The following is a 23,198-nucleotide window of genomic DNA, read 5'->3' as shown; positions in this document are numbered from 1 at the left end:
AAAATATGACCACAGTACATTTGTAGCTGTACATATATATGCGTGTGTGTTTGTGCACTTGTAGGAACTACTGCGAGACAGACATTGACCCGGCCCATCGCAAGCTGACCCAGCTGCAGGCCGTGGTGAGATACCTAACCGGCAAAGAACCAGATCTGGAATGTAAGTGGACACTTTATTTTCAACACATCATCTTTTGATTTAGGGAAAATAAAACACTAACTGTGTAATTCTTAAGAACACTCACACAGCATGCAGTAAGTAACACTGTGTTCATGCAAATTTGTTCCTGATCTTTTAAAAGACTAGCTTATTTCTAAATCAATTTTTAAATCATCAAAATCAAAAATAGTGGTCAAACTCATCCATATTTACCAAATGATTTTTGAGGCGTAAGTAGTGTTTGTGACGGCTGCTATAGTCTAAATTGAGTTAAACTAGGATTATTTGTCGTAAACTGCAGATTCAGGTACAAACAACGTCAGAGTCCACCAGCCTAATACATTCTGGTGATCTTGTTGGCTTCTTTCAATGCTCATATTTATTTTCTTTTTTATGTCTTTTTTATCTATGCCTCAGTCATTTTTTACCATTAGTATCAGATTTATGTTGTCGTCCTTTGGTTCCTCTGTACAGGTGATGTGATGTTGTTGCAGCAAACTCTATTTGATGCTGTAGTCACAGCTCCTATGGAAGCCTACTGGACCGCTCTCATGCTCAATGCATCTGGGTGAATATTAACACACATGCACACTCACATAAATGATCTTTTAACTAAGACTTAATTAGGACTTTTTACACTTATTTTTACAAATATTTACCTTGTCCCTCTCTCTCTCTCTCTCTCTCTCTATATATATATATATATATATATATATATATATATATATATATATATATATGTCTCTCTATCCCACCCCTTCCAGAATGGACGAGGGGGTAGAAACGGCATTTTTGGGGACTCGCTCAGGCCTGATGAGATTCCAGAGATATACTGGTATTGAGAAAAGAATTGGCAAGTGAGTGAGGAAAACACATGATGTATACTACATATCATCACAGGTCCACAACCAAAAAGCTTACAAATGGGTTGAATAAGGAGTTTAAACAGTTTTATGTGAGAGTGATAGCAACTGAAGATTTAAATTGAAGCTGAAGGGTGAAAGTCTGCCCTCTGGGGGTCAATAATATGGTGATGAGTCTCCAAGTCAGACACGTTAGGAATCGTCTTCTGTAAAGAATAGCAGTTACAGTCGTATTACTCCGACATGCTACTGATTAAAATTGTTACTTGCATAAACAGTTAATGTTTACCCACATAATCATACATGTAGTATGTGTGGTTTCATTTGTTTTAAATAAGATACAATTTTTATTATCATCTTGTTTGGTAGAATTTGTACGCCTCGATTTCGTATTGGAGGATTACAGATAAACGTTAGCTGTACTTTTTTCAGGAAGTCCTTGTATTTCAGTTACTTTCTTGGATTTCCAAGCATTGCTGAGATGAATTAACTGATATATCACTATAGTTCACTATATCCTTTATCTTTTCATTTTCATTCTTCCTTCTTTGCTTTTGTCACCATTTGTAAGAAGTAGTAGGTTTTCCTTTAAGCTTATTTTTGTCTCTCCGCAGGTCTTTCCTGACCTCCACAGACAAGGAGAATATGTTCACGTTGGACCATTTCCCAGTGTGGTATCGCAGAGCAGCCGAGTACCCAGCTGGACAGTTTTTATACTACATGCCCAGACAGGAGACTAAAGGTAGAGGACATACCTTTACTGAGCAAACACACTCACTCACACACACAAACACACTTTTTGTGCTTTTTTTAATTCCAGAAAAAAAACTCTTTGTGACAGGATCATTTCTCAATAGCCACCAGGCCACAACTGTTCCTGTCTGTGTACTTAATTTTATATTCATCTAGATTTTATCCATCACAGGTTTGGAAAGTCAGATTTTCTTTTTCAAAATGCCCATAAACCATCAGGGCAGTCTTGAGTAGGTTTTAGGTTAGGTTTATTCTTCTATATAGTTTATATTCTGGGAATGCTGCAGCTCCAGGACAAAGTTACCAGCTACGGTCATCATGTTTATCATCACATCATACTAACATTTACACGTGCACTAACACATACAACGCCATCTTGCAATCTAGTGGAGAAATGTAAGTCAGTAAAAAGGTGGGATTTGGAGCGCGGCCCCTCTCTGCCTCTGGATTTAATTTTCTTATTTAGCTGTACAAGAAAGAAATGAGAATGCTTTAAAGACCATGTTTCCCCCGAAAGTACTTAAGGCTGCAACAAAAGACAGGAATCTAGATTCACTCTTCACTATGTAGTGCAGCTTTAAATGTGATTTTACAGTGTAGTCAGTGAGTATGAGGCTTTTTCTCACGATAGAATACAGGGTGTATATGTCCACCTCCTCTTATGTAAAGGTTCAGACTTTTCAGGTACTTTGTTGTGTTCCACGTGCACTAAGTGTTTTTCAGGCTGCTTATTATTTCAAAACATCCAAACCGCTCCTACAGTAACTATTATACTGTATATTCTGAAGCTACAGATGATTTAAAATCTTGATACTACATGTAAAATTTACCGGACATTAATCAATGTTCACAGTTTAGAGAGTTTGAAGCTCTATTTTAAGTCCCATTTTAAGATGGTTATGGATGATAAATGTTTCACACTGCATTTACACTGATATATTGAAACATTTTATCATACCGCCATCACTTAAAATCATGGCATTTAAGTACAAATCTACAAAAATATGTTTTAGGTTGATGTTGGATATAGTTTGTTGTGTTCAGACATGTTCAGGGACTATGAGCCCGACTATAGCGCCACCCTGAGTGCAGAGGAGGTGGAGCTCCAAGCAAAGGAGGGAGGGAGGAAACGGAGGGAGGCGGTGGAGGAGGAGGGTAGAGGAAAACTTTTACTTATACTTGGCATGCCTCCTCTTTTTATTCATCGTCGTTCTGTTCTTCCTCACCCCTAATTTCCAAGCATGACAAGAGCTGTGGTCTCTGTTTTCCATTTCTTCATCCTTCTCTTTAACAGACTTTTGTCTCTCTTAAGCTCTCCTCTTTCTCCTCTGTCTCATTCCTCCTCCTCCTCCTTCTATCTCTCTCTCTCTCTCTCTCTCTCTCTCTCTCTCTTCTCTCTCTGCACGAGCATGCAATGCAAAAAGTATGGGAACCTCCTCCGCTCTCTTAGGGAGTCAGTAAGATGTCCAGTTCATTTGTATTGTACTGACTCAGTATTTTATCTGACTTCTTCTTGAGAAGTAAAAATGTGCTTTCTTAGAGTTTGTTGGCTGCATAACCTCTGCCGTCCTGTTACTGATTTATGTTACAATATTCAATGGCAAAAAAGTCGCAGAATTTTCCAAATGCATGATTAGCATGGAGGTTTTTTCTTAGAGGAGTGAATAATAGAAATATAAACATGGGGCACACAGAAAGACAAAGTGCACACACGCAGAGCCCTTCAGTTATGAGTGTATTTGTTGATTAACTGTCATACTCTCTGTTACATAACACTTTAACAGTTAATCTGGCTGGAATCTATGGCTTAGTGACAGCTGGCATCCGCTGGCATGGAGGCTGTGAATACACACACAAAGGATGAGCGCATGACTTTATTGAATATTACCTACTAAGTCCTAGTCAGTCTGTCCCCCACAAACACATTTTGGCACGTCTGTACTAACACTTCAGCTGCCACTATCGCTGCTAGTGTTCATACACTTACAAATGATGTATTCAGGATGTGAGAAAACATATTTCTGGTGGCCTTTTCCCTTTCAGTTTTTCTGCAAGCATATACTCCTGCATGTGTATATGTTTGGAAGGAATATTTGTGTGTTTGTGATGAAGATGCATGCATGTATTAAAAAGTAACTGTGAAGTCTTGCTAATTGTTTGTGTGTTGCTTTACCAGCTGGGAGGATAGTGATTGCTACCACGGCTGTCACTGTTACGGTGGGCAAGAAAACTGCCATCGCTGGAGGTAGGATGACATTTTTTGTTTGGATCCACACTCGTTTTGTCTTTTACACATATTTCATTCCACTGTTCTCTCCATTTCTTGCTGCTTTCCTTTTCTCTTGCAAAGCGCTCTCTCTCCCTGCATATTTAAAACATCTCTTCATTCATGGCTCTTTCTTTCTTGTCTCTGTCTGCCTTTTCTTGCGGTCTTTACTGTGCACGGTGGAGTTGATTGGCTGATTTAGACATTTGAACGTGCTTATCTGATGGTGCTTGCTGGTAGCATTGCCTTCCAGTCAGCATTTTGGTATTGATGTGCTGATTTGTCAGTAACAAGCACAGCCATGCTTATTGGATATGCTGTGGAATTCACTTGTAGACAAACTAATGACAAACTCGCATCTTTGGTTGTTTAGTTTTGTTGTAATGGATAACATGACATTCATAGGTATTCACTTAAACTTATTCTGTTGTTGTACTTACCGGAAGTTGCTGTGGATAAGATAACAAGGTCTTTTGGGGACAAGAAGATTTTCTGAACTGTGTGAAATTTGTCTAAGATGTGAAGATCCATATTTAAATGCACTGGTTACATTTCCTCAGCAGGATAAGCAATTTAAACAGGCTTTGTGATTAGAGCCTAACTTGACCAATACAGTTTTTTTTTAGGCTGAAACTGATATCTGTACTTGAGAATGATAAACAGTTGATGGCAAAATATTCTGCGAGCTTTCAATCATATTACATGATCTTCATCAGCAGATAGTTTCCAAAATCAGCTTTTAAGTCAATAAAAAAAATCCTGCAAGTCCACTGATAAAATGATTATTTGAATATCTACAATTCCATGACAAGTAGACAAGCATTTTTTTTCCATTCGCTGTTTCCAAGGTCAAGAATGAACTTAAAATCACTGCTTCAGTTTACTGTTCAGCAGTTTCTTTTTACAATATTTGCCAACATATACGTTCACTGACACCAGTATGTCTGCAATAACCTGATATCGGTCAATAATATCAGCCTGCTCATGTGTCGGGTCAGCTCTAACTGTGATCACATACCCAAGATGCTTTGTTGTGTCTGGTTTCTTCAGCAGCTCCTGATCTCTATTTCGCTCGATGCTCGTGTGTGTGGTATCTCTTCTTAGAGACGTTTCCGATGACTCCATATGGAAAATGTGTATAGGTCTGAAAGCGTTTGTGCTTGAGTGTGTGTTTTACACAAACATTTTACCAAATAGCTCCGAATAGACTCAGCTGATGTGTGTGTGTGTGTGTGTGTGTGTGTTATTGTGTTCGTGTGTGTGTGTGTGTGTTTTGGTGAGCCCATATGAGAATAACACATCCATCAGTCAATTATCTGTGCGAGACAAGGCTCTCTGTAGCTGAGCACACGTGTTTCTGTGTGCATGTCTGAGTCCGTACCTCAATGCATTTGGTGTCTCATTATGCTCACAGATGGATGGAAAAACACACCACACACACTTACGCAAACACACACTCACAAACACTCGTGTGCTTATCTGTATTTCACAGCTTTCGTGGAAATTGTCTCAGGTGTGAAAATCGTGTTATATTTGGAAATGGAAAACAGGGAGAGCAGGGGGAAGTGAGACAAGTTCAAAATAGACGTGTTTGTGTCTCTCTCTTAATCTCGCTGCCTCTCATTCTTACAGCTTTCCTCTTTTTTTCTCTCTTTTGCTTCAGTCTGTCTCTCTCTGTGCTTGTTTGGAAACATTAACATCACAGTATCCACAATCCAGAACTCTGCTGTAGTCTACTGTAACTTTTATAAATTTTTTAGGAACTGTAAGAACTAACGGAAAGATCTGAAATAGCTGTTACATCTGAAGCTGCATTTACATGAGAGTAAGAGAACAGCATCAAGAAAACATTGTTTGGGAAGATGCAAAAGTGCAAGATTTGTGTTTGTGTGTTTTTGGTTGATGCAAAGAGGTTTTTTGGCTTTTCTGAAAAAAAGCAACAGATGTTTTATATGTTGATGTTATGTAGATTGTCATATGATATTCAGGTAAAAGCTGATTGTTGAGGGAATGACAGTATCTGTGTTTTATGGGCTTGCTCTCTCTTCTCACTTTATTTAACACACCCTCAGACAGAGATACACGCTCAGACACACACACACACACACACACACACACACACACACACACACACACACACAATACTCATCATGTTTCACCCTTTGAGACTCTTCCTTACCCTATTAAACCCTCACATACATCTCTCTTATCTTTGCTTCTCCCTTCAGAAGCTGTCAGATCTGTCTCGCTTCCCTTCCCCGCTCTTTTTCTCAATCTTTCTCTGCCCCTCGTTATTCTCTCTTCCCTGTCTTGTCATTCTTTCTCGTATTACTTTGTTCGCTTGCTTTGAGGGAGGGGCCGCTTTCTCACTGAAGGTCACGTTTACCTTCTGAAAACAAAGGGATATTTAAAAAGCTGCAACATCAAGGGGCACGCATACAACCACAAAGCAGTACTGTACCCACACTTAACTATGACTCCTATACTTGTACAAGTTTATGCTATGTATACCTTAATCCAGGCTTTCCTGCGTTTACATGTATATTGTGTAAAAACAGAAAATGCACTGTAGATACTATGCACAACAACACCCTAGACAGCTGTTACATGCAATCATGGACCACTGTAAAAAAAAAAAAAGGGTACAGTTGCTTCATATCCATGTTGCAAGTTTGCACAAATGTATATAGCAAGCAATATTGTAGCATTTTATGGATATAATAAGGTGCATGCAGTGGATAAAAAGCTGCTATGTTATGCTACAGTGCTGTGCTTAATAGGTGAGGTGAAATTTCCTGAGTCTCTGTAAATGCAAGTAATAATTATTAATATTTGCATGGCCATAAGCGGCTAACAAGGTTGTGGTGCCATTCCTGACCACTGAGTGTCAGTGTTTGTCTGAACAGAATCCGGTCAGCTCTCCCCCCGCTGTGCTATTGCTTTTTGTGATCAGCTTTCATGCTGATTTGGCGGCAGATGTAATTTCTCCTCCTGTGGTGTAGGCCAAGGATTTTGTATTTCAACGACTGATCCTAAATCAGTCAACAGCGACTACAAAAACACTGTGTTTATACTGTCTTAAGGCTCAGCAATGGATTAGTATATCCCAGTGGCAGAAGTGACAGGCTGTATGTAAATAAACTTAATACGCTTCTATTGACAGAGAAGCAGACTGAAAGAAAGGGAGGAAGAGAGAGAGAGATAAGTTGGTAAACGAAAAAAGGAGAGAAGGGAATGAATAAAGCATAGAGAGGGGATATGTGACATGGAGGAGGAGGAGAGGAATCAGGGAATAAGGATAAATACATGGGAGAAAAGGAGGTGAGATAGGGGAGACGAAGAAGTGAGAAAAGGCACACAGTAGACCCCACAGAGCAGAGGATAAGGAGGGCACAGATGAGAGAAACAAAGGTGAAAGGACTAAAAAAATGATGGGAGGAGAGGCGACAGAAAGATAAATGGAGACAAGATAAGTGAGAGGAGAAGAGGGAAGATGAGAAATAGAGAAAGGTGAGAGGAGATAGAGGACAAGGGACAGAGAAATGAGATAAGGTCCAGTATACAGAGGAGCTGTTATCATGACTGATTTATGCTCTGTTGAGCCTGTGTATTTGTACCACTTCAGTTTCTGCCTGTATCTCATAACATCACATTTGTTTGCTTTCTCTTTCACCCAAAAATCTAATTTGCACAATTTGTAATATGTAAATCATTTATTTCCCCCCATTTTAGATGAGAAAGGCCCCCAAACCACTTGAAACTATTTGAAATACACCATATATTTGCATTTATCTTAATTCTGGTTATTCTGTTCTGCTAGGCTGCTGTATTTTAGGTAAGTTTCTACATTATTTTTGGCTTTTGATAATTTTAAAAGTAGAGGTACTTATTGTATTCTTTCAAAGCTTTTCAGTGGTCTGGATGTAAGTTTGACATACGTGTGATATGTTTTTATTTAAATCAATGCATATTGACCAGGAAATGCTTCATCATCATCATCATCATCATCATATCATCATTGTTATAATCACAATCATCATAATAGCACAACACACCATAGATTTGTGGGCATTGTAGTCCTTGAAGCCCTCAGTCATCATGGCTGCTGCAGTTTTACGTAACAAACTAGAATTTATTATTCTTTACACACACAGGCTATAGGAACAGGTTTCAGCTAGCTAAGATACTTAGCTACCAACAGCACAAGACCTGCAGACCAGGGGGTGAGAGGACAATGTTTCTAGATTCATAGACAGAGTTTAGGCCTCATCTTTTTTCCCTGTTGCTGCCCTAGAGTCCCTGTTAAGTTCATGGCTATGTTTTCTTTTCATTTAAATCCTCTGAATTATCAGATTATCACTGAATTTTCACACATGCCAGGGATCAGGATAATTATAATATGCTCTTACAACTATTATTTGTATGCAAGTATTCCAATGCAAGAGGTATTGCAGTGTTCATAGATGCAGCGAGATGTAAGAGTGTGGAGGTCAGAGTGGTGGATAAGAGTCTCATTTTTTGGTTTCACTGGTTTTGTATCACATTCCAGACAATAAATGTCATATTTTTGTTATATAACCAAAACCATAACCTCTTGCCAAAGCTTTTTTTCCACTTACATTAATGACAACTTAATCATACTAGTGAAATAATAACTAACTGATAAATGTTGGAACCCAACATTTTTCTGATGTGAATGTTCTGGTATCTTGACAATTACAATACAAGCAGCATGTTTCTCCATACAGTAAATATTACTGCTGATTGTTATTTGAAAAAAGTTGCATAATGAAAAGTTATTTGGAGGATATAAAGTTAGCCATATAGCAGTACATGAAAAAAAACAACATAAAACTAAAAGGTTGGGTGTCGCCTTAGTTGACTTTATGCTAGATAATGTCACCCTGGTAAACTTCAGAGACAAGGCAGCTGCTTCTCACTCAATGACCAAACTCTGTCTATGCCTCCTGCAGAAACCTTACCAACTACTCAACACAAATAAATGAACACAACAAATAAACGAACATTACAGAGATATTGAAACCTAAAACAAAACAAAACATAGAAGTCATTAACACAACAAAAGACATATATCATGAATTGATACAAAAAACAATAAACAGTTACGTCAACAAAAAAAAAAACATTTTGGGGATCGCTGGGCCAACACACCATATTAGAGACTAATATAATAATATTTATCTGCATTATACCCAGGTATAAGATAAAACACTATTAATATAAGTTTATCTCCAGCCAATTAAAACTTGAGAGGGAACAATAGTTCTATTTTAGGGGAGCAATATGCAATGAAAGCCAGATGTTTGGGATTGTTTATGATTGAAGACACAAACGTAAAATGACATAAATATTTCATGGTATAAATAAGGATACTTATGAAAACATAATGAAAATCAAACAAATGAACCTTTTTTGTGACTGCTAATCAAACAGATTCCTCTCAAATAAATGATTATTACTAAGTTTATAACAGAAGGACTCTTTGGCAATGACAAAAATGCTCATGTTATGTGACACAACTTCCATTGCATATTGCAGACCTTCCAGGAAAAACATAAGGGCAACAATATGGGAGAGGGGATGGATGAAAGGAAAGAAAGGCGGTGGAAGTCTTTAAGGAAGCGTGGATTTTCCATAAATAGCACTAGATCGAATGATGGAAAGAGAGATAAAGAGATAAGAGGGAGGAGGAGGGGGGAAAATAGCAGCGTCTTTTTGTTTAATCCCTTGTACATTATAATCCCTCTGGGCAAATTGTCCATCATAGAAAAAATGAGAGAGAAGGGAGGAGGGAGAGGGAGGCCGGAGGGGATCTGATTAGGGAAATAAAGTGCAGGAGTCTGAAATTTGTAGTCCTTGGATGAATTTTTGTTGTCCTTGCCAGGAGACAGGGTTCTCTGAGATAGTGCTTCCGTGCCATAGTAGCAAACATTCACCTCCTGAGGGGTGAAATCAGTCTGAAAATGAGCTCTGAACAAGGAATATTTGCTTTAAAGCAAAGTCTGTGGTCCTTTTAAATCTCAACATCTCATTAAATCCCATTGTGAATACTTTTCTGAACCAGTCGAGAAGCATAGTCCAAACAATACCAGAAAATTAGTTTTACTGCTTTTTCAGCATAATAAGACGCTTTTTGATCTGTCCAGATAGTGATCATAATCATTTAACAAGCATCAAGTAAGCAACAGCCTCGCTCTGAGGAAAAGTGACTAATTCGGCAAATTCAAATTCCAGTTAAAATCCTTTTGTTCCTCACTGAACTCGTAGAATCTCATACACAGCTCCGGTCTGTGACACCGGGAGGATGTTATTGGTCCAGAGAAGGTCCAGAAAGTAACAGATCTGGTCCAAATCGGGGAGGAAATTGTTGTCTCTGACCTCATGTATTTGAAAGGTCTCGTCATCCATGAATGATCATTCTCTCAATCCAAATGGTTTCCTGTTCCAGATTTAATATCCTTTGCAAGTCTCAAGAAGCATGAGACTCAGGAGACTATGTGTTTGGTTTCCCATCAATATATAAACTGTATGTATCCCCAGTACTCTCTCTGCGACAAAGTGACCGACAGGGGTTGGCTGTATACATGACATCTCAACTGGCTGTTTCTTTGAGACTTGTAGAGGAGTCAGAGGAGCATTAGTCCATACGAGGGTGAAGGGATCTGGGCAGGGGTCCTGGATTTTTGGAGGAACTACTGGCTTTGGAGAGGTTGAGGAGGAGAAAGATGCAAACCTGGAGCTGGACACCACCTAATACCACAAATTCTTCTAATCTTTGTGAATATGTGTCTAAGCGACACCATATACACTGTAAATCCCCGAAAATTCAATCCAGTTTTTCAAATAGTGACTGACCAGACACACAGAGTGTCTTGTAACAGCTTAAATGATATGTTTCATACTAGAGGGTGTACCAAATAATTTTTTTCTCTCAGCCAATATAACGGTAAATTCAGCAGCAGCCAAGAGCAGCAGTAGGAGGCTAGTAGGCGAGTTGGAGGGATGATTTGTAAGAAATACTGCAGTGAGAATGGCTCCAAATGGAGGAGAAAATCAGGGACCGGATAAGGTATGTGTATGTGAGAGAGTACGTTCGAGAGTGAGAGAGAAGGTCAAAAATCAAAGGAGGAAGAAAGGAAGACAAAAGTGGGAGAAAAGTGTCAGTTTTAGAGTCAGAGGGAGAGATACCATAACTGTCTGTATGCATAAAACAAGCTCCTCCATCTCTCTCCTCTTAGAGCCCTTTTAATTTTCACCCCTTCCAACCTTCACCCTTTCACATGCCATCCCTCCCCCGTCCCGTCACTCCTCTAGGCTACAGAGGAGATCTGTTTCTCTTCCCTATCCTCCCCGTCTGCCTCTCCGTCACCCATCAGCGGCTGCCTCTTCTTCAGCTCTCTCTGGTACTTGGCCATCAGCGAGGCGTAAATGCAGCCGTAAGCTGCAGCTGCAACCATCATGATGCAAACGATGCCGCACACCACGCCGGCAATCACCACTGTTCCGATGGCACGGCGCACACTCACAGGTCGGTAGCGGGCACGGACACAATCTGACGGGGCCTCTCCACCTCCCCCACCTCCTGTGTTTGAAGAGGAGTCATCACCGGTGTTGCTGTTGTCAGAAATTGGTGTTGCCCCACTGGGGCCAACAGCGTTCCTGCTGCAGGGAGGAACGCCTCCTTGTCCAGAACGGGAGCCCTCACCACCGCCTCCTCCGTTCTCATCCTCAAGTTGGAGGCAGTAGTTGAACATTTCCACCGGAACGCCACGGATGTCTCGCCCACGCAGATCCTTCGGTAGTGTGCACTCCACTGCGTCCACCTTTCCCCCTTGACGAAGAAAGAAAGAAGTGCAGAGACAGGAGGACAAGGAGAGGTCACTTATAAAATGCAGTATGCCTCTAAAGCACTACCAATTAACTGAGAGAGAGGAAAGTATGAAGGGGGGGTGGTTGTACCAACACTAGGATGAGTCATACATCACTTAACACACACAGAGTTTGCTGTGCCCTCTACACTAAGTTGGAGATAGCCATAACTAAGCCCTTCTATAATTCATGAGATGACATGCCTAGCTTCAGCAGGGCTGTAGTGTGTGAGCGGAAGAGAGAAATATCTGAGTCACTAATTCCCACAGGCAGCAGGAGGGCGAGGGATCTACTTTGTTATCATCACATGCTGCGTTTGTTGCCACACATAGTATATATCTCGAGGTTGCGTGTTAGAAAGCCATTGATCTGCGTCCTCAGATACGTAAAGCAGCGGAGACAATGAGATAGAGCAGGAGGATAATGGAAAGACGAACGAAGAAAGTGGTATTTAGCCCCCAGATGCTTTTATCTCGACATGTGACAAACGAGTCCCCTCTGTAAACAGAGCTCGCTCCCCAAATATCTCCAAATATACCAGCTTTGTGTGCTTGAAGTGGTTTGCAGGAGAAAGAAGTCAACACAGGCTGCTGTCACCAAGCATTTCACACTTGTTTGGTGCTTTGTCTTACTTTCTATTACACATATCGTGTATCATCTACCCTTATAACAGCTACTGTCGTGCTTTCACTTTCGGCTACGAAACGGCCCCTTGTAATATTCTCTGCTGCTCTGATGATTATTAAATTATCATGTCCGTCATTTGTCAGTCTCCGTCTGAAGTGTACTGAACTAAGCTGGAGAGAAGAGCCCAGCAAAGCAGAAGAGAGCCAAATGAAGCAAAGAGGAGAATGGAGCAGAAAAGGGAAGAGATGCTTCATTAGCGGGGCAGCTGAGGCCTGAGGCGCTGAGGTGAATGTAGATTTTTACACATGAAGAGAGAGCGGAGAGCAGCTGTGGTTATCTGTTGTATTAACAGCCTGCAGAGACACGTGGATAATACACACGGTGGACACAATGAGCATGGTAATATGCTTTTACACTCAGATACAGTTATATTACGCTGCTTGAGGCACAGGCATGCAGAAATAGAAACACACACCTTGCTCCAAGGTGAAGTCGCATTCTCTAGTTTCTGCCCGTTACTTCTTGACTCTTTTGCCCTCCTTTGCTATGTTCTAATTGAAATCAAATGCACCCTCTCAAAGCTCCTGCTACATAAATCAAACATCTACCTCTGTACAGCAGCCACTCCATCCAGTGTTTGAAATCGCGGAGGTTGCAGTCACATTCCCAGGGGTTGTGTCCCAGTTCCAGGTGTTGAAGGTTGGCAAGCGGCTCAAACGCTGCCCTCTCCAAACCATGAAGCCTGTTACCCGCTAGAGACAGCCACCTATGAAATAATTAGAATAAAAGTTATTTATGCTCTTAAGAAAAGAGAAGGATTCATCTGTGAGGCACTGATTCAAAAAGCAGCTGATAGTAACGGCAGATTTATCTCAATATCTGTTACTCTGTAATTTCCCACTATTCCCTACATAATCATTCAGTGCAGGACATTCATAATTTTACCAATGTGATCTGACATTAGTGTTGCTCCGAGGGTATGTAGCACATTTATTGAAACAAAAAAGGTATTGATGTGTACCTGAGGCTCTGCAGTTCGTCCATTAGCCCCAGGGGAACAGAGGAAAGACCGTTCAGGGACAGATCCAGTCTCTGAAGACCCCCTAAACCCTGCAGAAACATCAACACAATCTTTGTGTTTTTCCATCAACAGTATTGCACTGTACTCATGTTAATATTATTGGCTACTTTCATTGTTACCAAGGGGTGCAGCCTGCATCACTTGATGAGCTAACCTCATTTAATTTAGGGTCCCGAGTGAAGTCATGACACAAGCTCATCCTGCAAACTGCTTTGGTTCTGATAAAAGTGGATGAAAGTGTTGAGCAAATGGTTTATTACTAATTTATCACTTGGACCGGAGCCCAGTGTATCCGCTCAGGTTGGCTCTGGTCCTAAACGCAGCCTGTAAGGCCTCGCCCAGAAGCTGAAGCACTGCCTCTTTTATTTATTCACATGATAATTTGATGGATTGACAGTTCTGATAGTATATCTCACACATTACATAACTGACAAACAGTGTTACACGCATTTTGGGAGGGGATCATTTTTTGAATTACCTAATAAAATATAGCATAATGTCCTGTATGATTCTTTACAGTGCCTACCTGGAAGAGGTCTCTGTCCATTACCGTTAATGAGTTGTTGTGCAGAGTCAGTCTTGTCAGGTTCGACATGTCTCTGAATAATCCAGCTGGTAAATTATCCAGGTAGTTATTAGAGAGGTCCAGCTCCTGAAAATACACAAAAAAGTACATTTTCACTCATATATACATTGGTATTTTAGTCACTTAGCGAACGCTCTTACTGAAAATGACTTAAAAATGTAAGTGAAACAAAGAAATTCAGAAGTTTTCTTTTGCAAGAGACTTTATGCATAAGAACTGGAGGTATATTAAAAAATAGATAAACTGCAAAGCCATAATTCACATTTTATACCTCAAGCTTACACTCCTATTCAGAGTAAATTATATCAAGTGCAATGATAGAATAAGTGTAAAAAATGACATAATTCACCAACGGAACAAGCAGTCAGAATGGACTTCAAACTCCTGGTTTTACAGTTTTACAGTAGATAGATGCTCAGCTGTGTTAAAGTAAATTGTCTTTCAGTTCAGCTCAATGGGGAGTTGATCTTTCTGATATGTATATGTTGTAGGCAGTGATATAAAAAGTACTGTATATTTTCTTGAGGGAAATAATTGAGCTCTAAATAACAGTTTTATTGTTCATTAAGCACTGACAGTGAATAGACCTAATCTATTTTATCTGGTGTGCAAAATAACAAACAGTAACATTATTTAAGTTTTGAAGTAAACAACAGACAGATGTTGTAACTAATGAGGTTTCAGTGCAGGCATAGTTACTATCCATCATTTTCAGCTCTTATATTTTAATACCAAATTGGCTGTGTATATGCTAATGGTGAGCAGCCCTGCAAAACCTTGAAAATATCAACTTTTCTTAACTTGTCAGACAGAGAGCAGAGGTTGTCTGCAGTTTGTTCAATATGAGTATTAGTTACTATCCTGAGGGAAATTCAGCGTGCAAGGTCAGTGCAGAAAACGCTGTCCACGCCACGGTAAACAACAGCGTAACAGCACATACAACATGTTCAACTGCTAGGCAAAGAAAAATATCAGCATTAAACAATGGGCTGCAGACCTCCAGAGAGGAGAGGTTAGCGAAGGCAGAGGCTCCCAGCGAGGCAAGCTTGTTGTTGGCTAGCAGGAGGGAGCGGCTCCCCGGAGGCAGGAGGTGAAGGGGAGGCAGGGAGGAAAGACCCCGGCCCCCGCAGTCCACCACCAGGCTATCTGAGTAGCAGAGACAGGGAGCAGGGCAGGAGGAGGCTGGCGGCAGCAGTGCAGCCAGGAGGCAGAGGACAGAGAGGAAGACTTCAGGAGGAGAAAGAGGAGGAAAGAACAAATATGATTAGTTGGTTTTTACAGTGAATTATCTTTTCAATACAGGAGCACTGCAGAGAAAGTGGGAGAAATAAAAGAGAGAATAATTGAAAGATGGAGTGGTTTCAAGTGGAAATCATTCTTAGACACGAAACTGAGGAATTAGGAGTTTGTGATTTGTGCTGTTAGACACATGGTCAACATAGCTGTCTGTGAAATAGTGTGTCAATCTAAAGGTCATTCAATCAATTTACTGCAGCACATTGTATCAAATGGTAGTAGAAGCAGAAATAGAATGAATCCTGTTACAGAGGATTTTATTGTTATCTAAAAAGATGTCAAAACAAAACGAAAAAAAAAGAAAAGATTCAAAAGGGGGCAGAAAACAGGCGAGGGAGGAAGCAGCAGTCCAGGCCCAATGAAATACCTTCCTATGCCACAGGTCATTTTGATATGCTGTTTAAATGCTGGAATTACTCAGGAGATTTCCATTTCCACCATTTTGCGCCACAGAACTGAGGTTTTCATGGATGTTTGAACTTGAAAGCACACAGAGGTCTGATTCTGTCTGTCTGTGTGATCACTACATCCAGGGAAAGATTTCTATTAGAAAAACTGAAAAATCCTGCTTAGCCATATTCTGCCGGAAAGATCACAGCAGAACCAAAACATGGCCAGACAAGTTTTTATTAATTATTCGCCTGTGTGTGTGTGTGTGTGTGTGTGTGTGTGTGTGTGTCCAGTCTACTTTGGCTGGCATTTCCATGGCAGCAGTCTATTCTGCTGAGTCAAAACAAAACACATTGCTTTCAAAAATAGCTCTACTTGTGTGTTTTGTTTTGCATTTATGAATGTGTCTGGGTTTGTCTTTTTCCTTGTCTTTCTGTGTGTGTGTGTGTGTGTGTGTGTGAATCTCACAGCAGTCTGAGTGACACTTCTGTGGGAAATCCCCTCTGTTTTATTCTATTGTCAACTCATTGTTTTCCAGCAGACTACAGCCATTTTATCATTTCCACTCATTATTTCTTTTTCTTTTTTTGTTTCCCTTTTTCATTCTGTTTCAGGTTTTTGTGTCCGTCTGTGTTTTCCTCTCTTGTAGATAACATTTTTACTTTCATTAATATTCTGCTCCTTTTCTGTCTTTATTTGCATCCATCAGGTCAGCCTTTTCTTATTCATTTGTTTCTCTGTCTCTGCATCTGTCTATCCCTCTCTCCACTACGTAACCCCCCCCCCACCCCTCTCTCATTTTAGTCTTTATCTTTCTCATTCTCTTTCACTTGAGTCTCTTGGCACTGCTCTGTATTCCCTCATTGTCTCGTTACAGTGGCTGACTTTGTTTCCAACCATTGGCTTATCACCACGACTCATGCTTTATCTGTAAGTGTGGGTGTGTGTGTGTGAGTGTGTGTGAGCGTGTGTGAGCGAGCATATGCTGCGTGCGTGTGTGTTAAGCACCAACAAAGCGTGATATTAAGAAAACTACTCTGTCTAAACTCCAGACACAGACACAGCACTTTTTACTTCCTGACAAGACTCTCTGCTTCACCAGCAGATTTCAACACTTGCATCATCTGCATATTATTAGCATCTATTTCCCAATGTGCCATTGCCTTTTGTCACGCTATGTCTCATCCGCTCCTGGTTGTTGTATTTTCTCTCTCTGTTAGTCCATCTGCTTGTCTCTAAATGTGCTTCCTCTCTCGTGTTCTCTCTCACTCACATTCAAGAATGAGTTCCCTTTCACCACACATATTGGCCGTCTGGCTGTGAGTGTGATGAAACCCGGTGAAATAGCCCTTTACTGACCAGTCCACTTTGCGATATGTGTAAAAAAAAAAAAAAACAATGTGATGAATATCGGAAGATATGAGTGGTTTCATAATGAAACTCATTCTTCTAAAGTAACTTGACTTTCCTCAGGGCGTTTGTGTCTCATCGCTGATAAAATATGAAGAAATGGCGCAGTGAGAGAGACAGATGAAGGGATGCTTATATACCCCATTAAGATCTTACTTTATTCCCTTTAAACTGATCAAAAATAGACTTCCAGTGAAAACAGAATATTGGAAATTACAGCTTTACCACTGGCTAGACAGCGAACTTAAGCCTAATTAATGATAAATGATGAGTAATGCATTCAGAATGGAAACAAGGGTTGAAGGACTTGAGGAAAATATCAGTGTTTGTGGTCTACAGAGTATACAGTCTGTTTATGGAACATAATCACAAATCTTGTTTTTACATAAAATTAAGAAGCCTTTTACACAGTAGACACTTTGAGTTGCCACAGGACATAAAGCACGGGGGCTACAACATTAAAATGGCTCGCTCTGTTCGAGTGTCCCAGTCAGCCATGATAGTGTGACAGCCAAGCACACACAATACCAGGACCCTGAAACCGAAGCAGCTAAATTCAGCCATTATTTATCTACACCTGTACTTCTACTACTGTAACATTACAAAATGTCTTCCAGGAAAAAGGCCTGGCAGATGAAGTGACGCCGTTGCTTCTTGTTGTTCTCTGTTGATGTTTTTTTCTTTTCAAACCAACTTCTAAGTAAATGGAAGAGAGTTTTCTAGCTCACATTGACTCAAATTATTACTAAAGTGGTGCAGAATTCATGTTAATTGTTGAAACTACATTGTACAGGCCTGAGAGTACACACTGACAGCTGTCCGGAAATAGCTTTTTTTTTTTCTCAGACAGTTTTTACCTGGCAAACAGAACAGAACCTCCACCAACCAGGACGCTGCTTCATTTCACGTTCTGAACTTAAAAGGTTCAGAAAGTAAAGACCGTGTGTGAACTCCCGTTCCTGTATTCGTTATCATCGCCGCGCCATCCTACTGTGTAATCCTAATCTCTGGGAAAATTAACTCCACTTCATAAATTGAAGAAAGGAGAGATTTGAGCATGCTGAAGCGTCCTGTGCCGTCTTACTTGAACTGCTTCAGAGGGCCCGGCTTTGACTGAAGCAGCTCAGTGGGAATCTAGAAGGATTTTGTTGCACCGTGCCTGTGAATTTCCAATAGCAGGTTTGAAAAGGTGCAGGAGATTTGTGAGGACAATGTAGCTCAGAGGTAGAAGCACTGTTATACAACTGAGAGAGAGAGTGAAAGAGAGCCGAGGGGAGAGAAATTGTGTGTATTTTGCTGCTTCTCCCTCATATAATGTCAAAAATTGTGCACCATTCATCTCTCGGCCTACGATATGGGCATCATTTTTTTTCTCTCCTCACTCTCCCTTTCTTTTCTCCTCCCCACGTCCCCCCTCCTCTCTTCTCCTTCTCTTACTGTACATTAAAACTCCCCCTCACCCCCTCCCGCCCTCCCTCAGTGCTGAAGCCTATCTTCCAACATTTATGAGTGGTTTTAGCTGCTCTCGTGGAGGAGGTGGTTGTTGTTTTGGCTTATTTTAGCTGCTCCAAATCCTCTCTGCTGTAGCGCTCCACACAACCAAACCAGAGGGAAAATATTCAGCCACAGTCAGGGGAAGATAGGGAGGTTCAGTCCAAATAAGTTTTAAGTGGTTCTGTGCAGTTTAATTCAGTCCAAACAGACTTCAAACTGAATCTTTTATAAGAATCCCCAAACACATGCCGTAAAAGTGCTGACATTTTTGGCAAATGTAGACTGGCAATGCTCTCAGCAATGAGAAACAAACTAAGACAAGGCATTAAAATGCAACAAGATGTTTGTTTGATTGAAGCAAGACTTCTGAGGCAACTCTTAGAGCAGTGTTGCCCTCATCTTGTTTTTAGAGGTGACAATTTACAGCTCAAGCAGTTCGAGATTGAACAATATTAATCATCAGTTGACGCAGAATTACATTTTAGAACATTTAAGATAAGTTACCGACTATTATATTATCGTTTCATATTATCTTAAAGGAAAAAATATAATGTATCTCCTTGTATTGTTAAGGAAGAGCCTTAATAGTAAGTAAGTAAGCTATTTAAAAAAAATCCTGTCTGTAATTGCCTGGTTGGGGGTAATCTTTGAGTTGGAATAATTACTGTCAGTGTGTCAGTGTTTGTTAGGCGGTGAGCAGTCACTCGGCTGACTTGCAGTACTTTCTGCCTGTTTTTATCTGTTGCAGGGTTGTAGTAGTGTTATCCTGATACACACACACACACACACACAAACGTGGTGATGTTTGACAGTGTCTCCTAGACAACACTGCTTAACAACTCCGGGGGCCTCAGCTGTTTGTAAGGTTATATCCAGGGGCCCATGGGTGACACTGGACCCAGCAATGATGTCACCACCACAGTCACTTCTGTTACTGAATCCAGTTGCAAGTTACCAGGGGCCAAGCTGTTTTCCATGCAATCGTCTGACTGCTATCTTATTACTAGAACCACCAGCTGTCCTCTGTGCAACACGCTCAATCGCCTGTATTTCGTAACCCTTTAATGTTTCACATGGTCCTTTGCGCTGGAGTCTGTGCTGTTGCAGCAGCAGGACAGATTTGGGTCAGAGTGTAGATTTGACTCCTGTGGCTCCCAATGCCAGATACATTATCTGATATAACATTACAGTATACTTACATGCAGATAACAGTCACTGAATGTCCTCAGTGGGAATTGTACAAATCCTTTAAGGTATAATAAGAGACATAATGGATATGTGATAATGTCTTCACCTATTTGACTAAAAGAGACAGCTGTGAGGAAATGTATCTTAAAAAAATCTAATTTGTCAGATACAGTATGATGTGTAATCAACTATCTATATTATCTCGACACTGTGTGGCCTGCTGTCCACTGCAGCAACAGTGTTTGTGTAATTTGTCAGAGGCTGTTTCATGTCTGATCTCCACTGTAACCCGAGACCTCTTTTAGTTAGCAAATGGAAAATAGCCAGCCAGTGTGTGTGTGTGTGTGCCTGCTTTGAATATGTGTGTGTGTGTTTGAATCCCTATGAACACTATATAATATGCCAGCTCATGCTCATGGCTTTTCTTTCCAAGGCTCAGTAAAAAAAAAAAAAAAAAGGTATAAAATGATACACAATAGACGTATATCAAGGTCCCAGCAGTACCACCACATCATTTCAGCATTGACAAGGTAATGCTGTGTTACCGTAGCAACCAAGTGCAGTAGACAGTGTTCAAAAGAGGAGAAGAGGCAGAAGGAGAGAAGTTTGTGGTTCACACCAAATCCCATCATTTAACCCACATTATCTCCTTTGTCTCGCACGCGCACAACCTTTCTGCCTGACTCTCCCTCGCAACCGTGTATAATCGCTTACTCACACACAGGAAGTCATTGTCACACACGCCACACGCCGACACACACATACAGCAGTTGAGGGTAAGCAGGAACAGGGTGTAGGGATTTAGGCTGCATTGCTGCTGACAGTGTGATGAGGAGAGGAGAGGAAAAGAGAGATTTAAGTAGTCTTTCTCCAAAATGTTGGTTTTTATACTTTATTTCTAAGCCCCTGTGGTATTACTTCCAATACTTCTCTCTATTTCTATCTTTCTCTTTCTCTCTTCTCTGTTTACTCTTGTCCCTCTTACATCCTTCATTTCTCTCCCACCTACTCTCTCTCAATCTCGGCCTCCCCTGTCCATTTCTCCTGTGATGTATTCTGCATCGGTAAGACAGAATCATTATCTTGACTTGGAGGGTGAGTGGGTAATATGTAGGCTGATCTGCCTCTCTGATTTGTGCTATCTGTATCAATTTGCAGCGACGCACACGCGTACATACAAAACCACGGCCCATGGGAATGTATGACTTGCAATGGCATCGATTTTGTGATAGTGGCCGTTAATTAGCAAGAGTGACAGGTAAGACCAGGAGAGGGAGAGATAAAGGTATAGCAACAAATGGGAAAGAAATGCTGGAAAACAAATAATCAGTAATGCATAATAAAAAAAATCCATTGTAACAGCTACATACTTCACTGAAACACCATCTGTTTGATGGATGTAATGCTTTTTACTGACCATTCAACTGGGCTTCTGTCCGAAGCTGAATACATTCAGAATTTGGAGAAAAATGTGAAGGACTTTTGATGTCACATCCACATCAGTGTGACTAGAATAGAATAGATTCTGCCTTGGACATGTGACAGGTCTTAATGTATGCCCACTCATTCCTCAGAAGGGATGGATAGACAGATGGTATTGATCCACAGTTCGCACACACAAACACACACATGCACACACACAAAATATATGAGACATAGTTGTCATTGTGGTTTTAATGCCATTGTTTCCTGAGTTTTAGGTTGATTATTTTGCTGGTTTATGCGCTGTAAATCACATTTAGATAGATAGATAGATAGATAGATAGATAGATAGATAGATAGATAGATAGATAGATAGATAGATAGATAGACGTGAAGTAGTAGCTGTTATCGTAATGTTACACTTGGTTGTACAGTGCTTGAGATCTCTTATCTTTCTAATTGGATGCCCTTTCCAGAGGCTTGTGGAGTGTTCACTAAGACAAATCGAGCACATCACAAATGGCTGTATTATCCAGGACCATTATCAGTCATTTTCTGTGATTACTTGGTGTGTAAAGTACTATTTTCTCAGGAATGGCCCTCGCCATAATCATCATAGCTTATCAGCCTCACGCTGGATACATACTGGCCTTGCTTTGAGTGTAATACTGTATCAGTATCGTTTTGTAAGTGCTGAACTGGAGTGGTGCTGTTTGTGGTGCAGAGGATTATCCAGATTTGTCCCTGCCAATGTCCTTTGAAAGTGGGCCAGTACCACATATTTGCGTGTTTTATCTGGCACATTCCTGTTGTACCTGCACCAAATTAAACTGTGGTCAAAAGAAAAAGGAAAATAAACCTGGTGTTCTGTGTTTGCAGACATGTGCATTCAGGTTTCTGAAATCATTGTGCACAGCTGAAGCTAGTTCAAGGTCACCGCAGTAGTAGAGATCTTCTAATTCCTACATGATGCTTATGGTCAAGCTGACGTCAAATCACCACAACAACAAACCGTACTATAATTCCTAGATCACAAGCATTGCAAACATTACAAGCCACCGCCACTAAGGAGTCAAGGGTCAAAGCTCCCGTGCCCTGACAGAAGATAATATTCCTGTGTTCCTAGAAAGATCAGTGCTGTAAACCATTGCAGGAGAGAAGAAAATAAGGTAAATGTTAGATTAGCACCCTGGTATCAGTAACCAAAAATGGTTTTTGCACCCATGGTATAGCCAATGTGGACATTTTGGACAGGATATGTTTTGTGTTTATTGTATTCTGCCTTTTATATTTGTATCCCACTTTGGTGCCTTAAGCCATTGAGCCGTTTAGCTAGAACCTGGGAGAAGTTTGCCCTCAGGGTGTTCTGCTAGAAAGCCTTTCTTCCAGAAAGCCACTGTTTGTGTCTCATATAAAACTGAAAATCGATGTTGACTTATTATTTAAACCCAAACAATGAAACCTAATCGAGTAATTCTATTGCCTAAATCCAACCAGACAGTGACTAATATTGATAAAAAAAGAAAGAAAATAATATGTCAACTAAAAATAGAAAATCCACGTTGACTTCACATGGGACACAAACTCCAGTCTGCTAGAGTGAAATTCTGCTTTTGACCTGTTCATCCACCACAATCTCCCCCCTGCTGGGGCTTTGTCGCTCTTAATACTACATCAGGTGGCCGGGAGTAAACAGCAGAATAGCTGTTGTGTGGCTTTAAAAAAGATTATTAAATGTTCAAGTTGCCCCTGAGTGGGCAAATCTTATTA

At 40.5% G+C, this 23,198-nt stretch overlaps 2 protein-coding genes across 2 annotated transcripts in view; one reads left to right on the top strand and one right to left on the bottom strand.

Moving 5' to 3' along the window:
• Positions 1-23,198, top strand: part of cacna2d4a (calcium channel, voltage-dependent, alpha 2/delta subunit 4a) — an 83,889-nt gene that overhangs the window by 17,286 nt on the left and 43,405 nt on the right. The window contains exons 23-27 of the mRNA XM_070853484.1: positions 65-162; positions 637-730; positions 927-1,019; positions 1,640-1,767; positions 3,955-4,023. Of these exons, the coding sequence (XP_070709585.1) occupies positions 65-162; positions 637-730; positions 927-1,019; positions 1,640-1,767; positions 3,955-4,023 (482 nt within the window). The remainder of the gene's footprint in view (positions 1-64; positions 163-636; positions 731-926; positions 1,020-1,639; positions 1,768-3,954; positions 4,024-23,198) is intronic.
• The window catches only part of lrtm2a (leucine-rich repeats and transmembrane domains 2a), a 36,713-nt gene continuing 24,890 nt past the window's right edge, over positions 11,376-23,198 (bottom strand). The window contains 5 exon segments of the mRNA XM_070854197.1: positions 11,376-11,896; positions 13,170-13,327; positions 13,583-13,671; positions 14,169-14,294; positions 15,226-15,455. Of these exon segments, the coding sequence (XP_070710298.1) occupies positions 11,376-11,896; positions 13,170-13,327; positions 13,583-13,671; positions 14,169-14,294; positions 15,226-15,455 (1,124 nt within the window).

Source organism: Pempheris klunzingeri, chromosome 22 (genome assembly GCF_042242105.1).
Source record: "Pempheris klunzingeri isolate RE-2024b chromosome 22, fPemKlu1.hap1, whole genome shotgun sequence".
Taxonomy (NCBI): Eukaryota; Metazoa; Chordata; class Actinopteri; order Acropomatiformes; family Pempheridae; genus Pempheris; species Pempheris klunzingeri.
Note: the sequence above shows the minus strand (reverse complement) of the source record. Positions and strands in the feature narration are given on the sequence as shown.